At 56.3% G+C, this 22,064-nt stretch overlaps 1 protein-coding gene across 1 annotated transcript; it reads right to left on the bottom strand.

The window, feature by feature from the left end:
* Window positions 1–698: 698 nt before the first annotated feature.
* ITGA5 (integrin subunit alpha 5) lies at window positions 699–21,724 on the bottom strand. Its single transcript, XM_065887948.1, has 30 exons — window positions 21,262–21,724; window positions 14,694–14,824; window positions 13,237–13,352; window positions 12,981–13,101; window positions 12,712–12,773; window positions 12,577–12,622; window positions 12,188–12,313; window positions 11,905–11,949; window positions 11,719–11,762; window positions 9,944–10,000; window positions 9,714–9,766; window positions 9,228–9,436; window positions 8,755–8,946; window positions 8,488–8,533; window positions 8,215–8,316; window positions 7,961–8,016; window positions 7,671–7,825; window positions 7,230–7,367; window positions 7,031–7,098; window positions 6,532–6,682; window positions 6,357–6,449; window positions 6,132–6,211; window positions 5,913–5,993; window positions 5,695–5,800; window positions 5,007–5,159; window positions 4,012–4,098; window positions 3,788–3,901; window positions 3,090–3,191; window positions 2,414–2,536; window positions 699–1,786 (listed from the first exon to the last, which is right to left on the bottom strand). The coding sequence occupies exons 1-30, from the start codon at window positions 21,627–21,629 to the stop codon at window positions 1,703–1,705; spliced, it is 3,309 nt and encodes a 1,102-aa protein (XP_065744020.1). The 5' UTR covers window positions 21,630–21,724; the 3' UTR covers window positions 699–1,702.
* Between the last annotated feature and the right edge of the window lie 340 nt (window positions 21,725–22,064).

The following is a 22,064-nucleotide window of genomic DNA, read 5'->3' as shown; positions in this document are numbered from 1 at the left end:
CTCTGGTTTCTCTTCAAAGACCTCAAGGTCATGTTGGTTAAGCATGAGGGCTTTCACAGTCAGGCAAGGCTGAATTTGAGTCTGTGACCTTGGGCAAGTTACATAACTTCTCGGGACCTCAATTTCCCCTTGTGTAAATGGGGTTAATTGTACCTACTTCACACATGTAATTTCTATCAAATTAAATGAGATACTGTATGTAAACTATTTAACACTCCCTCTATGCACCAGAATACAATGGGCAATGAAAACAAAACAAAAACCCAACTGGCTTTCTTCTGATTTAGTTCTGCGGCCTTTTCTCGCAACCCATTTCATTATTCTGATTTAGGAAAGCCCAGGTGAGTCTCTGGACCATGTTCCCCCACCTTCAACTTGGACCTCCCCCTTTGTATTCTTCCCTAACCCTCAAACCCAAAGAGAAGGGATTCCGCTTCCTTCTCTCCTGGAGGTGTGGGGGCCGGATCTGGCGGGGCTGGGTGATGAGCAGAAGAGTCAAGCCTTTCTTTCACCCCTTCCATCATCTCTTTCACTTAAGAAAAGGGAACCCCCAAACTAGTTCCACAGTTGCTGGGGGTCATACTCTTGGCTCCCAGTGGAAAGAAGCTGCAAGAAACACAAACATTTCCTACCCACCAAGTGGTCTGGTTCCAGGAAAGTTCTGGAAAGAGTGGGGATAGGACAGATTCCAGCTCTGGTCAGTGGGGGCACCGGGCCGGGTTTATTGCACTTGCAACAGAGTTTAAATAAGTCCCGGGTGTCCGGAGCCAAGGTGAAGGGAGGGTTGGGCAGGGAGAGGAGGGGCAGCGTCAGTGCAGCTGGCGGGCAGAACCCAGATCCTGCAGGCCGGGGGCAGCGGGCTCCCCCTTTCTCCAGGGGACTAGTAGGGCCTGTGTCCGGCCAGTGTTAAGGTTCCAGATCTGTTGCCATCGTGGCCCCTTCAGGGTCCTGGGCAATTCCTGACTTCTCCTGAGTCAGAGGTGGATTGGGCCTCCAGGCCCAGGTCTGGAGCAGGCTCAAATGTAGTCCTGGATCTGCCTAGTTAGGTCACCAATGTCTGAGTCTGGGTCCCAGATCAACCCCAGACCCCAGGTTCGATCTGGCCCTGTTAGAGTTCTGATTCCCCTTGCAGCTGGTTCTGGGCCAGCGTGGATCCTGGTGTGGGATCTGTCCTGAGCGGGGCCTGGGGCACCATCCACGGTTATTGTTCCTTGTTGGCCCACCGGGGTGGGGGCTGTCCAGAGCTGCCATGTCTCGCTCCCCAGGTTCCAGGTTCTTAGCTGGGGGCTTCTGGCAGGGCTGAGGACAGATCCTTGCAGGCTGGAGCTGGACAGGAAGTCCTGGTGGCACGTCTGAGCCGGAGAACTGGGATTGGATCCCCCAGTTCTGGTTCCAAGTTGTTTTCAGGAAACTCTCCAAAATGCAAAGGCTGCAGGGAGGCTGGGGCCTCTGTCCCTGGATCTGAGTTCCCCCATCCATGAGGAGGGCATGTGTAAACGAGGGTCCTTCACAGTGCATGGGGGGAGGGGATCCCCAGCTCCGCACCTCCCGGCTCTGACCCTTCAAGTATGTCTCTGGGCTGGGGAGAGGAGCTTCTCCCTGGCCCTCAGCACCTTCAGGAAGCACCCAGCCCCCTCCCTGTCAGTAGACTGAGGGTGGGGGGACTGGACCTTCAGGATTGGGAGTCTGGGATCGGGAGAAGTCAGGCATCAGAGGTGGCTGGAGGCTTGAGCTGAGCTTTTTCCATGGCGGTGCCGTATGGGAGGGAGCGTTTGAAGAATCCGAGCTAATGAGGGGAAAAGGAGGGAGAGTTGAGTTACTCTGGTTCCCATTTCTCCGCAGATCTTATCCCAAGGCGGGATGAAGGTGACTCTAGTGCTTCCAATCTCCCCATCTTGCAAAAGTGGCCCAAATTCAGGCTGTTAAGACCACCTCTCCAAGAGGTCCAGTGGGTTAAGAGGGCTAAGGTTGAGGGTGCTTTGGTGCCATAAAAATGCCCCCAGTTGAGCCAGAGATGGCACATAGGTTTGAAGTCAAGTTCTAAGTCTCATTGCCTAGTAGTGGCTGCCTCTTGAGAAGGATTCTGAGGCTACTTCTAGGGTATGAACAATTAGTGATGGCTGCCATGGGTTTCTGGAGGAAGTGACAGCACAAATGCCACACACTGGCCACTTGTGAGTAACACTGATTTTGAAAGTATAAATAAACTTATCAGCTTGAGTCAAGAGAACTTTTTCTAAGCTAGGGGCTGTAGAATGAAGGAAAGGATCCTATAGGCAGTGTCCAGATGGGATGCCCGTGGCCAGGGAGAGGTGGGGACATGTGGCTGGAGAACTGGTCTGGAGGCAGATGCTTGGGACTGTAGGGCAGAACCTGGTGAGAGAGAGGCCAGGTCAGGTAGGATGTGGCTGACCTTGTAGAGGATATAGATGAGCAGACCTAGGAGCAGGAGGCCAATGAGGACGGCTAGGATAATGATCCACAGTGGGACGCTGTGGCTGCCTTCTGCCTTGATCCACTGCACGGCTGTGGCCACCTGGGGAGCAGGTCAGGAGAGGTCACTGAAAAGCCATTAGTTCCTCCCACCCTACGCTTGGCTCCCACTTGCCACTGGACCTAGACCCACCTTTCGCCTTCCGTCTTGGGCTAACAGAATTCTGATCTTCAAAATTCAAATTCCTAAAATGTGCATTATTGTCTCTGACTTTTGGGCTTTCACACCTGCTAGTTCCCTCTCCCCAGAGAATACTCCTTTCCTGACTGGTTAGCCTGGTAGATCCTATTTATCCTTCAGGTTTTGCTTAAACACCACTTCTTCCAGGAAGCCTTTCCCGACTCTGCAAGCCTGTGTTCAAGTGTCCCTATGATGTGTTCCCATAAACATGCTGGCGCTTGTCACACTGTCTTCTCACTGCCCTGTCCATCTTGCTTATCACTGTATTCCCAGGACCTAGCACAGTGCCTGGCACACCGTAGATGCTCAATCAATATTTGTCACCATAATCAGGCCAGCCCCCGTCGCATCCCAGTGCTAGCGCCAGGCCCAGCACTCTATCTTCCTTGGCCCAGACCTCTGGCCCGGGACTCACCTGCAGTTCCTTTCGGGGAAGCTGCCGAGGCAGGATTCGGTAGGGCATCTTCAGGGCTTCATACACAGCTTCACACTGCAGACTAAATGGCTGGTGTTCCCGCTGTGGGTGGTGGAAAGGTGTTCAGGGTGGCCTCTTATGGTATCTAGGAGGTCACTGGGCTCCCCATGGTCTGGCTCTGGTTATGATCTTTCCCTATTTTGGACTCATTCTCTTCTGAATCTCTCTCTGTGTTCCTTATATGAGATAATAAATGTGTAACTGAAGAGTTACAATTAGATGACAGCATGTTCAGTAGAAAAAGCATTGTTCTGGAAACATGAATACGGGTGAAGCACCCAGGATGATGCCTGGCCTATAGGATGCACTCAATAAATGACTGCTCTCTACTGTTCCTACATCTGCTTGCCTCTCTGTGATGGATATGTCTTCCGTCTCTGTTTTCTATCATTCTCTGCCACCGGTCTCCCTCCCGCCCTCCCTCCTCCGAATGGGCCAGGAAAGGGAAGCTGTCGGTCCCAATGTGGCCACTAGGTGGCGCCAAGGACACACAGCCCTGTCCAAACAAGGGTGAGGGAGGGGAGCGCGGCTGCCTGGGTCCCAGTCACCAAAGCGGGTGGCTAGGGCAGTGGGGAAAGGAGCGTCAGTCCAGGCAGGCCCGAAGGTCGGGGATCAGGACTGAGGTGAGGCTCCCTCACCTGGAGGAAGGTCTTGGCCCAGACGCGGAAATGCAGTAGCAGACTTCGGCTCTCTTGCCGGTGCAGTGGCCCCAGCTCGCAGCGCAGCCTGAAACACTCGGCCTCCGGGCATTTCTGGGAAGAAAGCGGAGGCTTGAATGCGGCGTTCCGCCCTGCTGGTGGCTCTGAGGATGCAAACAGATACTCAACGCTTCGACCCAGACCTCATTCCCAGGAGGACTTACCAGGATCTGAGGCCCCGAGGAGGCAGGGCTCCGGCCTGGAGCATCCCGTCTTTGCAGCCGGTGGTGCTGGGAACCCTCGGGATCCAACTGGAAGAGGAAAGGGACCATTAGCTGCCTCTCTCACCTCATTACAGCCTCTAAGTCAGCCTGCCTCTGGGGTCCAGAGCAGCTTCGACCTGGTCTTCCACCCATACAACTGACCACCTCCTGTGGCAAGGCACCGACCTCAGCACTGAAATACCGAAACGGGTGAGACTTGATCCTTGGAGTTTACAAGGAGGAGATGTCAATAGATAATTAGGGCCCCGTGCCTGCTTTGGGGCCTTTGCCCTGGCTGTCCCCTCTGCTTGGAATGCTTTCTCGAGTCTTCACACACAGGTTCACCCTTGCCTTTCATGCCTCAATTCACCTGTTCTCTCCTCAAGAGGTTTTCCCTGATGACCCAAACAGGCTCCCAGCCGGGCCCTGCCCCGCCCCAGCGTTTTAGCACTGCACTCTCAACACTTCTCAATACCTGTTTCTCTCTCTCTCTCTCTTTTTAATTTTTATTGTCTCTTACCCTCCACTAAAACATAAACTCCATGAGAGTGGGGGCCTTGTGAGTTTTGTTTGGTGCGATCTCTCCTGAGCCTGTAACATGGCTCAGTGCATTGTAGTTTATGTGTAAACGAGCTTTAAAACAGGCACTGGGGCCCAGGCGAGCGGCTCTGAGGAAGGCTTTCCGGAGGTGGTGGTGCCGAGCTGGGCCCTAGGAGTACGCCAGGGCAAGACGTCAGGGAAGGATACTTCAGGCAGAGAGACAGAAGGGCAGTGCATAAAACAGTCTTTTCCTCTCCCAGGGTCTCAAGGTGTCTGTGGGCCTTCGGACCCCCTTCCAGTGGCCTAAGTCCTAGCTCCAGGCACACCCCACTTGGCTCTTCTAGTTTCCCGGCGACCTTCCCCAACTACCCTCGGCTTGGTCCCCTCACCCCCAGGCCAGTCCCCAGACCCCTCACCTCTAGGCCCTGTGGGTTGGGGGGGTGACTGGTGGTGCAGTTGCTGAGTCCTGTGACCCTGGTCACGTAGAGGAGCTGCTGACCTTCCAGAGCCTGGGGACAGCTGAGCTCCAGCACGCCCCGGCTAATGGAGCTGGGGCCCAGGTTGATGAGCTGAGGAGAGGAGGGCACAGTGATCATGGGAAGGGAGGGAGTGATTCTGCCCTGTTGAAACCCAGGTCCTGGTGGCCCGCTCATGCCTGCTGCCAGTCTCCCATCTCAGGAGCGAGGGAGGAAATCAACGGGCAGAGGCGAAATCCTCTCCAGCCAACCCTCCTGGAGGAGGTGGCTCCATCCTTCCCCCCCCCACTTTTTTTTTTTTCTTTTTTTGCAGGAACTTAGCTCCCCAACTAGGGATTGAACCTGTGCCCCCTGCAGTGGAAGCGCGGAGTCCTAATCACTGGACCGCCAGGTAAGTCCCCATCCTTCCCTTCTAAGTTGCTCAACTGGCCAGCCTCTCACACTGATCCTGCCCAGGACTTTACCTCTCACTCCCCACTCCCCGTCTCTTGCTCTCAATCCCTCAGGCTGGTCCCAGCCATCTGTCACTCATACAGCTCCTCCTTCCCTGTCATTCATTCTAGTCCGGCCCTCCACTCCCAGTAGCCCACCTGGGGACCAGGGCCTCCCCGCCTCTGTCCCTCCTCACCTCATACACATGGTGGACAGCAGGGCCCACGTCCCCCTCCTCCTGCGGCTGGTCTCGGGGATGCCAGTCGGTCACTGGGAATAGCACTGCCTCGGGCTTGGAGACACTAAAGAGGAGGGTGGTTTAGAGGACAGTGGAAGGTACCCCATCCCATATGCATCCTTTCCTAGAAGTCCATCTTGCCTCCCAGAGAGCCCCATTTTGCCCGGGGAACTGACCCGTTAAGGGAGACCTGGGCCTGAGCTTCCACAGAGAGCTGGAAGGAAACCACTTCGCTTTGAGAATTGTTGAGATTCTTGCTGTGGGATGGAGGAGAGACTCAGGTGGTGCTGGAGCCCAGCCAGGAAGAATTTCACCTGCACCAGACTCCGCCCCTGCCCCACCCTCCTCGGCCCCGCCCCCAACTCAGCCTCAGCCTGGCCCCACCCACTCCCTACCTGAGGATCTGGAAGTCAAACTGGATGGTTTTCTTCGTGTCCCTGAGGTGCGGGACTGTGAACCGAAGGCCACCCCAGAGCTGGAGGACAGGGAGGGAGGACAAGGGGGCTGTTAGATTGGGCGTCTGCCAAATCCCAACTGCAGCGCTCCTTCCCTATCCCACAGCTCTGCTCAGGATGAGCCGGTCACTTTCCCTTGGGTCCTCTCTCCTGCCCCAGACTTACACTGGCTCCCGCCTTCATGGGGTTGCCCAGGTCACACACCAGCAGGCGGCTCTGGTTCACAGCAAAGTAGTCACAGCTCAGGCTGGAGAAGTTCTGGAGGTGGGGTGGGTGCAGGTAAGGCTCTGGTGTCCCTGTGGCAGGATCTCCCAAGCCCTGCCTAAGAGTCCCCTCTCACCCCTGGGTGTCTGACGAGTCCTGAGTACTCAGCCTCCGGAGGGGCCGTGACGCGAAGCTCTGCCTCGTAGGCGCCGCCCTCACCCACATTCTGGGCATGGAAAGTGAGGTTCAGAGAGTTCTTGTCGCCCAGGTACACGTGGTTCTGCTCCCTGGAGGGGACACACGGGGTCAGGGACACTGGGGAATTAATCCGCAAACCAAGACAATGGGCCATAACAATAACAGACACCGTTTACTGAGTTCCAACTCTATGGCAGGCACTAGGCTAGATGCTTTATGTAGATTATTTCATTTAATCCTTCCCCAAAGCCAGAGAAATAGATGCTCTTATTCTCACTGTACAGATGAGGAAGTTGCATAATTTCCCAGGGTCACACAGCCAGCTAATACGTTCCCTATTCTACTTTTTCACATGCCAGGTGCTTCCAAGCTCCATGTGTTCTGCTAGGAGACCTTGGCATCTGGAACCCCCCAGCTTGACGTCAGCCTTCACTTACCCAAACACTTCCAGCTGTAGGTCTGGCACACAGATATTGTCTTCTCCACAGTCCAGCAAGATCTGAGCCTGGGGAGCAGGGCAGCCTTGAGAGGGGGAGTTGCGACCTCCTCCTAAGCTGTCGGCTCCCCCCTCCAGGGCCCCACCCCTAGCGGCCCAAGCCCCTCTCCTCCCGGCCCGTCTCCCCACCCTGCCCTCACCTTGTCCTCTATGCGGCTCTTGCTCTGGTAGTGTAGGACTGGCCGAAGGCCGTGGCTGTCCACAGGGGCTTGGGGGTCCAGGGAGAAGTTGAGGGCGATGTGAATCGGGGAGAGTTTGTCTCGAAACTCTGACTCGTTCTGGGGCCGGGGGAGAGGGTTCACAGATTCAGGGGACACAGGGGACTTGGTCCTCATCCTTCTCACATCTCCCTCTGTCCACTCAGGACCCTCAAGAATTCGGGTGTCCAAACTTGACCATGCTCATTGCTTCAGAGGCAGCCTGGTTCCCAGCTCCTCCAACAGAAGGGCCCCCTTCCCCAGCCTCCCAAAGTCCCAGGTCCTTCACTGGAATCTCCCTGTCTCTTTCCCTTCATGAGGGGCACCCAGTTCTACGCGGCCACTCTTCCCAGGCCAGTCCCTACCCTGCCCTCGGGCCCATACCCTGAGGTAGATCTTCATCTCTCTGCAATCCTCCCGAGCCCCGTTCTGGATGAGCAGGGTCTGGGTCAGGGTGGCCTGTCGGGAGGCCAGGAACAGTGCCCGCCGCGCTCCACCCTTCTGCTTCTGCCAGTCCAACTGGAGCTCCACCGTGAAGCCTGCAGCCGGTCACATATGTTAATGAGCATCTGCCCCTCCCTTCTAATCTATCCAGAGAGATAAGAGGTCCCCGAGTCCCCAGCCCCTCCATCCCCATCCCAGCGCCTGAAAGGTTCAGGCAGTCTCTCCCTCACCGATGGAGTCAGGAACGTGTTTTCCAGAAGCATTGAGGCAGAAGCTGAGATTGATGCTGGAGGAAGGGACCAAAGGGAAAGCTGGTGTATCCCACTGGAACACGCATCCTATTCCCTACCTGCCTCCCAGACAGACCCAGACTGGGACAGTCCCATTTGTCCACTTTCAAAGACCTGGTCTCCCTCCCCACTTCCAGGCACAGATGAGGCACCCCCAGACTCCATCCCCGCAGTCTCCTGGGCACCCCACTCACCAAGCCGCAGGGTTCCCCCCCAAGCTGCAGCTATGCTCCTCTGGGTTGAACATGGCGGGAAAGATGGTGAGGGAGGCACTGGCAGACACGATGGGGCGACCCCTGCCAAGAGTGGGTGTGGGGTCAAAGAACTAAGACTCCTCAGGAACCTGAGCACAGGAAGCTGACGCCCAAGCCCCAGGATCCCAGTTTGTACACTTCCCCAAACTCGGCCCTGTTGAGAAATCCCCCAGTTCCCACGTCTCCCAGGCTGCCCCCTGCCCAAGTTCATACCTGTACACCACAGCCTTGTCTACACCAAAGGACCCCACAATCAGATCTGCAAGAAGTCAAGAAACTACCCCTTACAGCAAGCCCCAAATCAGAATCCTTCCCAACCCCTTCCAGTTGCATTGTTCAAGGAGGCCGAAGTGAGGGGACACCGCCATCTGGTGGCATCATCCGAGAACTGCACCCAGGAGCTTAGGAAAGCGCATTAGAGGGGCCGGGGTTCTGAGACCAGGGAATTCTCAGGTGAAAGGGGCCGCTGGCACAACTCACCAGGGTATCCGTTGCCATCCAGATCTCGGCCTCCTCGAAGGGCAGAGCCAAAGAAGTCCGGCGCGTGGCCAGCTGCCCACAGGGGCAGCAGGACCTGGGAAGGCTTAGAGGCCAGGCCCCCTGCGCCCCCAGGGAATACAAACACCACTCCCTGCTGGTTCTCCCCACCAAAGGCAGCCCCAACGGCTACATCTGCAAGACACACAACACACAGCAGTCAGCAGGCCAGGAATCCAGGAGTTCAAATCTCTACCATCAGACCCCAGGACCCGGGATCCTATTTTCCCCATCTGTCATTCCCAGTATTCTAACCTCTTCAAGCCCCAAGATCCAGACATTGGGATTAAAATCTACACACCTCCTGGAGGAGCCACTGGGGGTCTTGGGTATCTTATCTGACAGCCATCTCTCCCCAGATCCCTTCTGACTCAGGCCCCCACTCCTCCTCAGCAACTTGAGCCCACGGTGCTTACCATTGTAGCCATCCTGGTCCAGGTCCCCCAGGGGGGTCAGGGAACTGCCGAATCGACCAAACTCATCATGGCCAGTGAGGGTAAGGGTGGGCACGGGCTCCATGCCGGCCGGCCGCTGCAGGTAGATGTAGACCCTGCCCACCTCCTGCGGCCGCCCGTCGGCTGTCCGCTCCATGAGCAGGGGCGCCCCTACCAGCAAGTCGTCCAGCCTGAGGGTACGGGAAACCCAGTCATCCTGAGACCCTGCCTTGCCATGTCCCCTCCTCAGTCCCAGAGCCAGGAAATCCCAGGCATCTTGGATCCGGGCTCCTTCCCACCCAAGTGAGAGACCTGAGGTCTTCTGGTCTTTGGTTCTCAGCTCTCTCTTTGCCCCTGAGCCTAGGGAATGCAGGCAGGAGGAGGAGAATGCAGAGAAAAACTCTCCTTGCATTTTTCTGTCCCATCCCTACTCCTCGTCCTGTGCTGTGCCCCTTTCCCACTACTCACCCGTCCCCATTGATGTCTGTGGCAGCCACTGCATAGCCAAAGTAGGAGGCCATCTGGGAGGGACAGAAGGGCAGCAGTGGGTCAGAACTAGGGGGTCAATCAACAAGGGCTATGAGGGGAAATCAGGGAGCCTGAGAAGCTGGGCTGAGCTTATGGGCTCAGGGCGGGGGCTTGGTTGGCAGAGGGCCAAGCTGGGTTGTGTGTGTGTTGGGGGGGAAAGGTGTCCTCACCTGTTCCCCTGAGAAGTTGTAGAGGGACCGGATGTCTGAGCCATTAAGGATGGTGACCTGGGGACAAGGAGATATGCTCATTGGTCCCAGACCCCCAGACCACCCCATGGGTACAGGATACCCAGGGGCAGGCATTCCTTGGAGACATAGACCACTTGTCTCCTAGTTCCCTCCTTTGCTTTGCCTCACATTCCCATCTCTATATTGGGTAGCTCCATCTCAGGGAGACTTCATTATGTTCCTCCATATCACTTACCAACTACTACTGACAGATTTTGTACTTATCTGTCTGTTGTGCCTCTCTACCTACTAGAGTGTCAGATAAGTGAGGGCAGGAGCCTTGTTTTGTGTTTTGCTTTCTCCCCAGAGCCTAAAGGGGGAGCAGCTGGCACTCAATACTTATTAGCTGAAGGACATCCACCAGCCCTCCTGAGTCACAAACACTCATGGCTCCCCCAACGTGCCCCCTTAGTGATGGGCCCTTCCGGTCCCCTGAGGCTCTCGACTCCCTGTTCTCTTCCCCAGTCTTGCAGCTGTTCCTCTGGTGTGAGCCCTCCCCCAGGACCGCTGGAGAGCCCCCTGGCCTCCCCCTGCCTCGGGCTCTCCCTTCCCCTCAGCACCCTTCCTCCATGGCAGCGGGAGCCGGTCTAGGAGGGATACGGCTGGCTTGGAAATCCGTGGTGGTTCCCTGAAGCCATGGCCCAGTCTCAGCTTCTTGGCTGGTCCTCTGACGCCCTGGAGAATCTGGCCCCAACCTATCTGTTTTTGCCCAACCTCTCTTTAGTCTCCTCATGCCCAATCAGCCCATGCTGAACTGGCCTGAGTTTTTTTCCTTTCCTTCCCTGCCTTTTCTCATGCTCCCGCCCAGGATGCTCTCTTTCCTCATCTCCACTGATCTTTCATAGGACATTTTCTGATCCATCCCTGCCCTAGAAAAGAGGTTATTCTTCCCTCTAAACTGCTATATCATCTTGACCACTTTTCTGAAATTTATCCTAGTGCAGAAAGAATGCTGACTTTGGAATAAGACAGGTCTGGTTTTAAATCTCTATCCAGCCACTTACTAACTGGGTGATCTTAAACAACTTACTTGGTCTCTTTGAGCCTCAGCTTTCTCATGTGTAAAATGTGAATGGTAATATCTCCCCTGACAAGCTTGTTGCGAAGAATAGAAATCATGAGCGGACAGTGCCTGACGCACTGAGGGGCTCGTGAATGGGAGCTGCACCTTCGATTGCAATCACTTGTGTGTCTTATCTTACGTGCTTGATTAGAAGCGCCTTACAAGATGGGGTATGATGTCTTATTCATCTTCTTATCTCTTACCTTGCCCTAATAACTGTTGGTAATTGAATGGACTCCTATAGCGTTCTTATCTATATCCTTTTTAAAGCACTCGCCATGGTCTAATAATAACAGCTACAGTTGTACACTGCCTCACAGTTCGCTAAGTACTTTCACGTGCATTATCTCACTTCATCCTTACAAGAGCCTTGTGAGGTCAGAACTATTATTACACCATTATAAAGAGAAGAATGAGGCTCAAGGTTTTTTTTTTTTTTTAGACTCAAGGTTTTTATGGAGTGAAGTGGGGTAGGAATAAATCACAGATTGATTCATCCAGAGTGAGCACCAAAACTCAAACACTGGTCTGACCCAAGAGCCCGTGTTCTGATCCACTTTTTTCACCCTCCCAAACTGCCATGCATGGTTCTTTGTGATTAGCCAGGGGACGGGAGAGCAGAGGAGGGAGGGAGAGTCAGGCTGGGCCTTACGTAACCATAGGTGAGGTTCCCTTTGGGCACGCCAGCAATGAAGTCTGTAGAGGGAAGAGAAAGTTGTAGGCTAAGTGCAGGGAAAGGGGAGTCAGACAAAAATGGTAAGTGTCTCAGTCCCTGTGGCTCCGGGTCCTGGGTCTCCATCTGCCCCCTCCCTTGGCCCCAGCCTGGGGACACACTCACCTTCTGTGTCATCACCACTGAATTCACCTACAGCCACAGAGTATCCTAGGAGACAGGGTGGGCGGATATTAGGATTTCTGCTTTGGGGACCCCTCTGTCCTGGCCCATCCTCAATCCCTTCCCCACCCCTACTGGGCCTTTGTAGTCAGCCTCCACATGACACATAGGGCAGGAGGCTGGGGATGCCTGGGTGGGAGAAGGGAGGCGGGGTGGGGGGGGGTGAGCGAGGACAGGGGCCCCTGAGGTACTCCCCCTGCAGCTCCCACCCCGTTTGCTCCCTCACCCAGGTAGCTGTCATCGTAAATGGAACTGGCCTGGCGAGTCTGCAGCTGCCCCCGAACTGGGTTGATCAGGTACCCGGGGTAATAGGATTCTGCAATCTGCTCCTGGGTGGCGGACAGGATCTGGCCTGGGGAAGGGGATAAGGAGGGGATGGCTGGAGGAGGAGGTGGCAGGGATGGGGGCACTGGGGGCTGACTGGGTAGGATTTCAGAAGTCTGGTACAAGGAGGGGAAGCTTGTGGAGGGTGGTGGGAGAGGATGGGTAAGTCTCAGGAAACGGAGAGGAGAATTGGGACGGGGGGCAGAGGAGGGAAGGATGGTGATCTCGGGCTGGGAGAGGGATAAGAGGCCAGGTGCAGGAGACAGACGCAGGGATAGAGGAAGGGCTTACCTTGCCAGAAATAGCTCCCTGGTCCGCCCAGGACCACACGCCCAGTCTGTGGGGGGAAGGAGGTGAGTCCACATCTGGTCCTGATTCCCCTGCATCCAGCACCCACAGCCACTCCCCTCCCAAATCCCTCCTCACCTTGGTGAACTCGGCACTGAAGCCCCCTTGGCAGTAACCCTGCCCTGCTGCCCGGCTGAAATCTGCAAGGGGAGAAGGTGGTGGGAAGGAGCTCCACACAGATGGGTCAGGCAGGAAAGAGCAGGAAGCTTGGGGAAGGAGAGGGGAGAGGGGGCCAGAGAAAGGACCTCTCTGGACCAGACAGTGAGCATCAAGGCTGATGGGGGGTGGGGGACCGTGGGGATTCACGGAGAAGGCAGACTCAGGGCTCGTGCCCCCTCTTGCCCTACCTGAGCGGCACGGCGCATACTCCAGAATCCGGGTGAAGTTGTTTGTGGAGAGGTAGCAGGTGCCCACGGGATCGCTCAGCGGCTCCTTCTCAGTGCGCCAGCTGTAGAGGGGAGCACAGGCCTGGGAGGGCCCAGGAGGAGGGGGGTCCAGGTTTAGTCCAACAGGACCTCTCTTCCCCGCCTCCCCCACTGTGCTCCGCTAACCGCAACCATTGCCCCTCCTGCCCACCACGCCACTCAGCCTGCTGGCACTCACCAAGATGGAGGAGCCATGGGCTCGCACCGTCGCTCCGAACCACTGCAGGGACTTGTACTCCACAGGCTCCTCTCCCTCGAGGCTAGACGGCGGCGAGGACTCCAGGATCCGAGAGCCTTGGGGGAGTGAGAAAGGGGAGTCATGCCAGCTGCGGGCAGCTGAGCCCTAGAGCAGCCCGTGCCCTCAGCCTGGGGGCACCCAAGCACTTGCAAGCCCTGAGCCCATGACTCGTGGGAGGGGGAGTGGGGAAGGTCCTTACAGTCTGCCTGTTGTAGCCTGACTCAGCTTCCCCTGCACACGTGCACACAAGCCCATGTGCACATGCAAACACACAGAACCTGGGGTTTCTAGAGGTGCATTCAATTCCCCTGGTCCGCCTGCCTCCTCACCCAGCTGGGACAAGGATGCTTGTGGTGAGGTGGGGAAGAACGGCTAGTTCCTGAGAGGGCTACCCTCTGGCTGCACTTCTCTGTCTGTACCTGGGCCTGTGTCTCTAGCAGCACGTGTTCTATGTCCTTGACCTTTCTCACGTCACTGAATCTCTGCCCCTTGTGTCTGCGTGTGTGCGTGCGCGCATCTGTCTGTCTGCCTGTCTCTCTCCTTCCAAACCCTCTCTGCCTCTATGGGGCAGCCTTTTTTATTCCTCCGCTTCTCATCTGTCTTCCAGGTTTTAAAAAGAAATCGGTCGGTTTTGTGCTCTTACACCACCCCTCCCCCACTGTCTCCATCTTTTGACGCTCTCCTCTTTTGTCCCCTCACCCCAGTTTATCTCTGGAGCCGCACTGCTCAAGTTCATGTCCTCGCTCCACCTTCTACTAGCCGTGTGACCTTAGTCAAGTTACTTAACCCGTTTCCTCACCTATAAAAAAGGGATAATAACACCTCGCGCCATCGTTGAAAGGATTAAGTGCGTTAATATATGTAAAGTGCTTACAACAGTGCCCAGCATATAGCAAGTGCTCTTGAAGCGTTGGCTGCCGTTATTATTCTTTCTCAGCCTGTCTCCTTCCATCCCTCTCTGCATCTACTCCGGACCTTAAGCTCCTTGAGGGCGGGGCCTTAATCATGTTTCAATCCCCTGCAGTACCAGCACAGAGCCTGGCACGCATTATCACTTAGTCAGTGCTTAGTTAAATGAATCGAAGAGGCTCTGTGACTCTCCCTCTCTTTGTCTGTGTTACTGCCCTGGCCTCCCTGAGTTGTGGGTGATTCAAGGAAAATGAGAGCCACATGTTTCTGAATCATGCCCGCCCTCCTTGGGCTGGGCTGGATTGGGAACGTGGTGTGAGTGCCACGGGGAGCCGCTGCACCGCTGCACGGAGCTGGAGCCCCAGAGCCTCAGAGCACGTGGCGCTGGAACTGGTCAGGCTCCGCCCCTCGCTCCAGACCCCGCCCCCTAGCCTCAGTCCCACCCCTTAGTCCCTCCCTGAACCTCCCCGACCAACGAAGGGGGTTACCTTTGCTGTCAAATTCAATGGGGGTGCACTGTGCTGGGCTGGTGCCCCAGGGGCAGAGGTAGACGGCACCGCCCTGCAGCACTCCCGGCTGGCTGGTGTTAGCCTTGGGCGCTCCCACCAGCACGCTGACCCTGCGGAGGGGAAAGGGGAGGCAGCTCAGGGGGGCTCCTAGCTCTTCTCCAGTCTCCCCAGGCGGGAAGGACCCAGGCCTCTGGGCCAGGGTCTGGGTGGGCGTGGCAAGATGCCCCCCGGGTTGTATTTATATCTCAGAAGATGCCACAGATACCAGAGGCCCAGGCCGGAGTCAGGCGGTCCCCATGTGCCGCTGTCACTAACACAGCGTCTCCCGCCTCCCCCACTCTCTCCCCTCCTACCTTCCCCTGTCATTAGAAGGAGGAACCAGAGTCAGTTCTGGCAAGAGGCCGGGGCCAGAGCTTCTCTATCTCCTCTATGGACCTGCCAAGACTGGAGGCGCAGCCCCTAGAACCCCAGGGTCCTCTTAGCTAGCCTATACCCTCTCCTCCCAAGCCAAAGCCCTTCTCTGGGCAAAACCCAGGCGTCCAGCTGCCCAGCCCTGGGGCACGTCGGAGGAAAATGTGAGTCTTGGAAACCAGGCAGTAGAAGTGGAGAGAGGAACTGGAGAATGGTGAAGGCAGATTGTTCCCCTGGGCCTGGGCGTGGACCTGCCCTCACCCTGGGCTCTGGTGGGACCTCCCCATCCTGGCTGGGTCTCTGTCTCAGCCTCTGAACCCCTTTCCCATACACCATTGCTCAGAGTCTGAATTCAGATCCGGGTGGTCTACTGGGGTCTTAGTTTTGGACACAGTGCCTCATTCCCTCTGAGACGACGAGGAGAAGGTCGCCTTTGCTGGGGGTCCTATGTAATGGGGTGGTGACAGCTAAGGTCCTGGATAATTTTGCTGCCTCTGGCTCTGCCTCTATCATTCCTGGGTCCATGGCCTCCAAGACCTCTGTGCAGTCGTCAGCCTTCTGGGCTTTCTCCTCCAGCGTCTCCCGTGAGGATGCATCTGGCAGCCGGGGCAGCTGAACCAGTGTCCCTGCCAGCCGCCAGCCTTGGCCTCTGCTCTCCTCCCATAACTGACTCCGGCACTGCTTCTCCATCTGTCCCTCTGCCCCTAGGACTGCTTGCTCTCTTGGTTTTGGTTTTAGGGACCCCCCCCCCCGGTCTCATCTCAGATCTTGGGCTTCTCCATCTCTGTTGGTTTCTGGCCCCTTTCAGCTTTCAGCACTCCCAACACCCACCCTTTTCCCGATATTTGGATCCCTTCATTAGCCTTTCTTACCAGGAGTCCCCAAGTCGGGGATTACCGTAGAGGTCACAAAAGCGGGTGTGTGTGTGATGGGATGGGAGACAAGAGATACATCGAGTAGGGGAGGGGTGGGGTAGGGGTTCCAAGAGGAATAGGAATGGGAACACCAGAGAGAGCATCTCCAAGGGGCTGAAGCAGAGTGAGGGTGGTCTAGCAGGGCCAGAGGGTGAGGATGGGAGAAGAAAGGGTCCAGAGGGATAGGAGGGGAGGCCTGGAGTGAGAGTTCCTGGAGTGGTGGGGGGTGGGGTGCCAGCCTCGGTTACCCTGGGGACAGGAAATGTTTACTGCCTGCGGCTTCCTGTCTGTTTCCAACCTCTCACTTCGCCGTTTGTCTCCCACCCGCTGGCCTGCTGGGCCCCACCCCTCTCACTCAGGCAGTACATTCAGTAGGGGGGTGGGAGCTGGCTACTCGGAGGCACAGTGACCTGGTTGGCTGCCAGGCCTAGTAGGTGAGGTTGGTGGTGGGGAGAGATTGCATTGCCCCAGGGCTGGGGGAGGAGAGAGGGGTGCAAGCCTCTGTAGCAGAGGCAGCCGCAGAAAACAGCAGTGGTGCAGGGGTTCTGGGTCAGGCACTAGCTCAGTATGGACTTGGGAATACACTCTCCCTCTTCCTCTGGGTGAAGAGGTTGAACAGGTTATATCAAAGTCTTCCAGAGCTCCCATACTCTTCCAGGAGAGCATAGGGGCTTGGCCAAGGGACCCTGCTCCCACCCCCAATTTTCCCACCGCTCCGTGGAGGGGAGCTGAGCCTGGGTGCTCCTGGGATGGCCTGAGGAAGAAGCTTGGAGTTTGGCAGGGCGGGCAGGTGAGAGAGAGGCCTTACAAGGCTTAGAAAGCCCACAGACTTGTGGGCCAGGGGCATATGCCAAGGCTGCGTGAAGGTTCAGGAGATCTGGGGTACAGGCAAGGGACACAGATCCCAACCCAGACTTGCCCCATGCCGCCCATGGCTTATACCTGAGGATGCAGTGGCCCTTCTTTCCCAGCTCCTCCAAGTCAGTGCAGTAACTAGTGCCCTCCCCTATGTGCCAAGAGAGGCGCCCAGTGTCAGGGGTGGCACGTCACATACCTTATCCTTATTCTCCCACTCCTGGTTCCTGCCTCCTAAATCCTGCAGCAGTTGGGTCCTACTAGGGGTCCAAGAAGGTAACAATGGAGGGTCCTTGGGCTCTTTTCAGTATTTCAGAGAGCCTAACGGAAATCATGCATTTACCTGATAAGGAAGCCCAGGCTAATTAAAACCTCAAGTGTATTTGCTTTGGGCCGGAATTATATCAACTCCTGTGGGGAACCTAGTTATCTCATATTGGTCAGAAGCTCTGATTGGCAGCTATAGACGTCTTCTTGTTCTAATTTTTGGTGGATAAAAAAAAAAACAGGAAAAAGGAATGAATTATTCCTTCCTAAATGCAGCTTGGCAGATAAACTCTTCCAAAATATAGAGACCAAGGGAAGAAATAAATTGCCGTAATTTATTTTGAAGCCTCGGAACTCTGATGTTCTAGAGCTGCTTCTTGGAGACACAGGCTGCCTCAGCACCATGGTTTGAAGACTTTCTTGTAGACGCCTCAGGGCTGCCACATGGAGTGAGCGGAGGCCAGTTTGGTCCTGACACTCCTCTCCATCTTCTTTCAGAGCAACCTCTTTTCTCTGTTTTTTTTTTTTTTTTTTCTTTTTTGCTGTATGCGGGCCTCTCACTGTTGTGGCCTCTCCCGTTGCGGAGCACAGGCTCCAGACACGCAGGCTCAGCGGCCATGGCTCACGGGCCCAGCCACTCCGCGGCACGTGGGATCTTCCCCGACCGGGGCACGAACCCGTGTCCCCTGCATCGGCAGGCAGACTCTCAACCACTGCGCCACCAGGGAAGCCCGGTGCTCTGTTTTATATAGAATGCCCTGATAAGATATCATTTGAATTGAAAGAAAGAAAGGAAGGAAGGAAGGAAGGAAGAAGGAAAGGAAGAAGGGAAGGAAGAAAATAAAAAACTGTAACAAAAAATACTGCTGACCTAGTCCCATGTCCTCATTGTACAGATGGGGAAACTAAGTCCCAGAGAAATTAAGTCACATGTCCTGGGGTCACTCAGAATCCTTCTCAACCTAAGAACAGAAGCCAGGAATCCTGATACCTAGGCCACTGTTCTGGTCTACCCCGTTGCCAATTTGTTCCCTCCTCTCCTCGCCACTATCTCCCCAGCCAGGCTTCTGATTAACCAAGTTCCTGTTCAATACATGGTTACTGTTTGACTCTATTGGCCTGACAAGGTCGGGGGTGGAGAGTAGCAAGTGGATCGGACCCAGCTCCTGCAGGTCCTACGGCAGCCCTGGCCGGGCCAGAGGAGACACCTGGTTCTGGGTCGCCCAGTGTAGTCTCAAGGGAAATGCCTGGCTGGCTGGGAAGGAAGAGTTGCCTCCACTTGTGGCAGCTCCACATGGGGAAGGAGCTGGGCTAAGGCTGGTGCAGCTTTCAAGCTCATGTCTTGGGTCAAGTCACTTCCCCTCTCCAAGACTTGAATTCTCTACCCATGAAATGATGGGTTGCCCTTGAATGGTCCCTAAACAAACTTCTAGTCCTAAACTTCTATGATTCCTGAGGCTTCAGTTCATATACACGCATAAAATGGGAGCAGTAATGCTTCGTCTGTCTAAGGCAAGGATTTTTGTAATGATCCAACAGAAAAATTGATATGAAAGTGCTAAGGAATGTGAGGCACTATTATTACGATCACTACCATAAGCAAGTATTAAAAGTGAGTAAGAAATAGTGAAAATCTTAGACAAAGAACTAGGTGATGTCCAGGGAAGAGAGAACCAGAAACAGAAAATAGCTACCTCATAAAAGTCATACCTCCACGCACTGATCACCCTCCATGGACCAGGTGCTTTTTATATATATTGTCTCGTTTAGTCCTCAGAACAGCCTCATAAGTGAGGTGTCTAATTTTCATGAGAAGACCAGGCTCCAGTATTTAAGTCTTAAGTAACTCAGCCCAGGTCCCACAAAGAACAAGTAAGTGGTGAGGCCTGCATGCACACCCAGCTTGGCCTGACTTAAAGCCTGCCCCTTTCCTACTGTGTAACCTCTCTAGTGCTTACCCTGCCCTCTGATGCTGTTTCGGTTTCCACAGTGAGAGGTGATAAAGGGGGCCAAGAACACTGAGGCCCTCCCTCTCCAGAAAAGGCCCCAGGTGAGGGGCTACATTTGTCCCCCGCAGGTAGGAGGGGTTGAAGTCCCAGATGTGGTGGGGAGGGAGGTCACTGGGGAGGTGGAATGTTCCGAGTCCTATTCTGAGAGTGCTTTGTAGAGAGAAAATGAGAGGGGGAGGTGCACAAGCTGGACACCTGGGTTCTCTTGGGAGAAGAGATGAGCAGAGGGGAGGGGGAGGGGAAGAGACTGCTGGGTCCTGCTTTAGAAAAGGGCTTTTGGGACTTTAGGATCAGGCCAGGGGCCAGACAGACACCTAGGGAACCAACTGGGAGTGTGTGAAAGTCCAGATGTTTCAGAGGAGTGTTTTAAAAGGGAGATGACACTCTTGTTAGGTGGGAGTGGGGGTGGGATAAGAGGAAGGTTAAGATACAGATAACTGGACACCCTATTGTGGGGGAGGATCCCTTCCCCTCCCTCCCTCCCCCTTCTCTACCCCGTTAGGTTTGTGGTAAGGAGTTGCAAGGGGCCTGGGGGAGGCCGGGCCTGGCAGAAGCTCCAGGCCAGGGTGATGCAATGGGGTTTGGGCAGGAGGCCAGGGGGGTGGGGTGGGGGCTGGGTGGGGACCTTGAATAGCCCAGAACCAACAGCTGGGGCCTAACCATCCTCCAGACAAAGGAGAAATATGCCCCATACCCCAAGTGAATTACCTAGATTAACCCCTTTTCTCCAAAAATTAAAGGAAATGAGTAGAGCTCAGTTAACTGTATCATGTGTAGGAACAGCTCACCTCTGACAGAGGTCCTATCAAAGCTGGATACCAGGGGTTGTTGTGCTGGTGGCGATGGTGGGGAGCAGTGACAATCTCAGAGCCCAGAGATGCGGAAAGAGGATTATTCCAGACATCGTGCAGGATCAGGCATCTGGCACCTGGGAGTCCCCGTCCCACCCCAGGAGCAGCTTCCTTCCCCTCTTACTCCCCCCCCCCACATTTAAACAAACACCCTTGTTCTAATGTTGCCTAGCTCGTTTCCCCAAGCCCGTGGGCTCCCCATTTTCCTGGCACACAGGGTCCGCTCTGCTTGTCACCCTGCTGAGCTGGGAATGGGGAGCCTCCTTTGAGACTTCCCCGGTCTCTGAGATCCTGTGTTCTGACGCTCTTGGGCCCTGCAAGCCCGCGTCTCCCCAGCTTCCGACCCCAACCCCAGAAGTCCCGGTCTCAGCTCAGCTCCAGCCGACAAGCTACAGGAAATCAGTTTTTCTCTTCCTCCCAAGAGCTAGAAGAAGAGGGAAACCGCCCACCCCCCTTCACGGGCGCACACCCCTACCGACACATCCGAGCCCCCGCCCTTGGCTGAGCCAGCCCCCAACCCCGGCGCCCCCCAGGACCAGGGTCCCGGGACTCTCCCCAACTTCCCGGATCCCCTCTTCTGAACAGAGATTGGGGGTGGCGGGCGGAGTAGAAGACCGAGGAGAAAGGGGAGGGAGCCGCGTCCCCCTCCCGAGTCTTTCCCAGCCTGAGTTGAGGGGGGAGGGGAGGGTAAGGCTGGCCCCCATTTAACCTCCGGACCCCTTCAGCCTCCGACTCCCTTCTTACTACACACAGCTCATTCTGCTTCGACCCGTTCTCTCTCCGCACAATGGCCCTCAGGGGTCCCGGGGTTCCCCAGTGCTCCAAAATGCCCACCCTGGCCTCCGCGCCCCCTCTCCGTCCCCATCCGCCTCCGGTCCCGGCAGCTCTCGGATCTCAGCCAGAGACCCTCTGCTCTCCATTCCCGCGCCCTCCTCTCTCTTGGCCCCAAGACCCCGGCCCAGACTCCTCCAGCTTGCAGCTTCGTGTCCTCTCCCCACCCCACACGTCTCCCTGCTGATCGCTCTCAAACTCCTGGCCACCCTCCACGCCGGCCACTGTCCCCTCCCTACTCCAGCGCGGGCCCCCAACTCCGGCGAGGGCCCCCAACTCCAACCCTAGTCCTTCCAAACTCCGCCTCCCAAACTCAAGCCTTGGTCCCCTCCAGACTCCAGCCGCGCCCCCTGTCTCCAGGCGCGCACCCCCGACCCCGCCAGCCCGCCGCCAACCCTCCTCAACTCACCCGTCTGTCCCCGGCCGGTAAAACTCCACCGAGAAGCCGAAGAAAGAGCCCGGGGGCCCAGAGAGCACTGCTGGGGCCTCCGCGTCTAAGTTGAAGCCCCCGACCCTGGGCGGCGGCGGCAGCAGCAGCAGCAGCAGCAGCGGCAGCAGCCGGGATCGGCGCCGGGGGCCCCAGCGCAGCTGCACGGCGAGGAGAGGGGACCCTGGCGTCCGGCTCCCCATAGCACCCGCTCTTCCCTGTCCTGGGGCCACCGACCCGGAGCCGCTTCCTAAACCTCCCAGAGGCGAATGACTCAACGCGGGGAGGAGTTTGCCAAACTCCCGGCTGAGCCCTCCCCCCGCCTGCCGGGGGGGCGGGCGGGGGGGCATTCCTGGGTCCCTGGAACGCTGAGCCCGCGCCCCCCACCCCGAAGGGGCGTGGGGGGGGGACGCACCTCTCCACTTCCCTCGCCCCAGCCCCAGCTGGAGGCCGGTTGTCTGGACTGGGTCAGACTGGGCTGCTTTGGGCTCTTCCCCCTCCTTCTCGCTGCTTCCCCCTACTTCCTCCCGCCTCCTTTCCAGATGTACAACGTAAACGCTCGGAAAAGGAGTCGGAAAAAGGGAGCGGAGAATTTCCTAATGAGGAAAGGAATCACCTCCGGAGGGCGGAGGGAGTCTGAATATGTGTGTGGGGTCTCCCTCACCAATTCAGGGAGGAGGCTTTGGGGTCTAAAGGCAGAGGAGACACCTCTGGCATCTGGCCAACTGGGATTCCCCCTTTGCCTTCCGGGGCCATGGGGTGCCTGGGTTCCAGCCAGCTGGATT

The sequence above is a fragment of the Phocoena phocoena genome, chromosome 11, assembly GCF_963924675.1.
Source record: "Phocoena phocoena chromosome 11, mPhoPho1.1, whole genome shotgun sequence".
Taxonomy (NCBI): domain Eukaryota; kingdom Metazoa; phylum Chordata; class Mammalia; order Artiodactyla; family Phocoenidae; genus Phocoena; species Phocoena phocoena.
The sequence above is the reverse complement of the archived record's forward strand: the minus strand, read 5'-3'. Positions and strand labels throughout refer to the sequence as shown.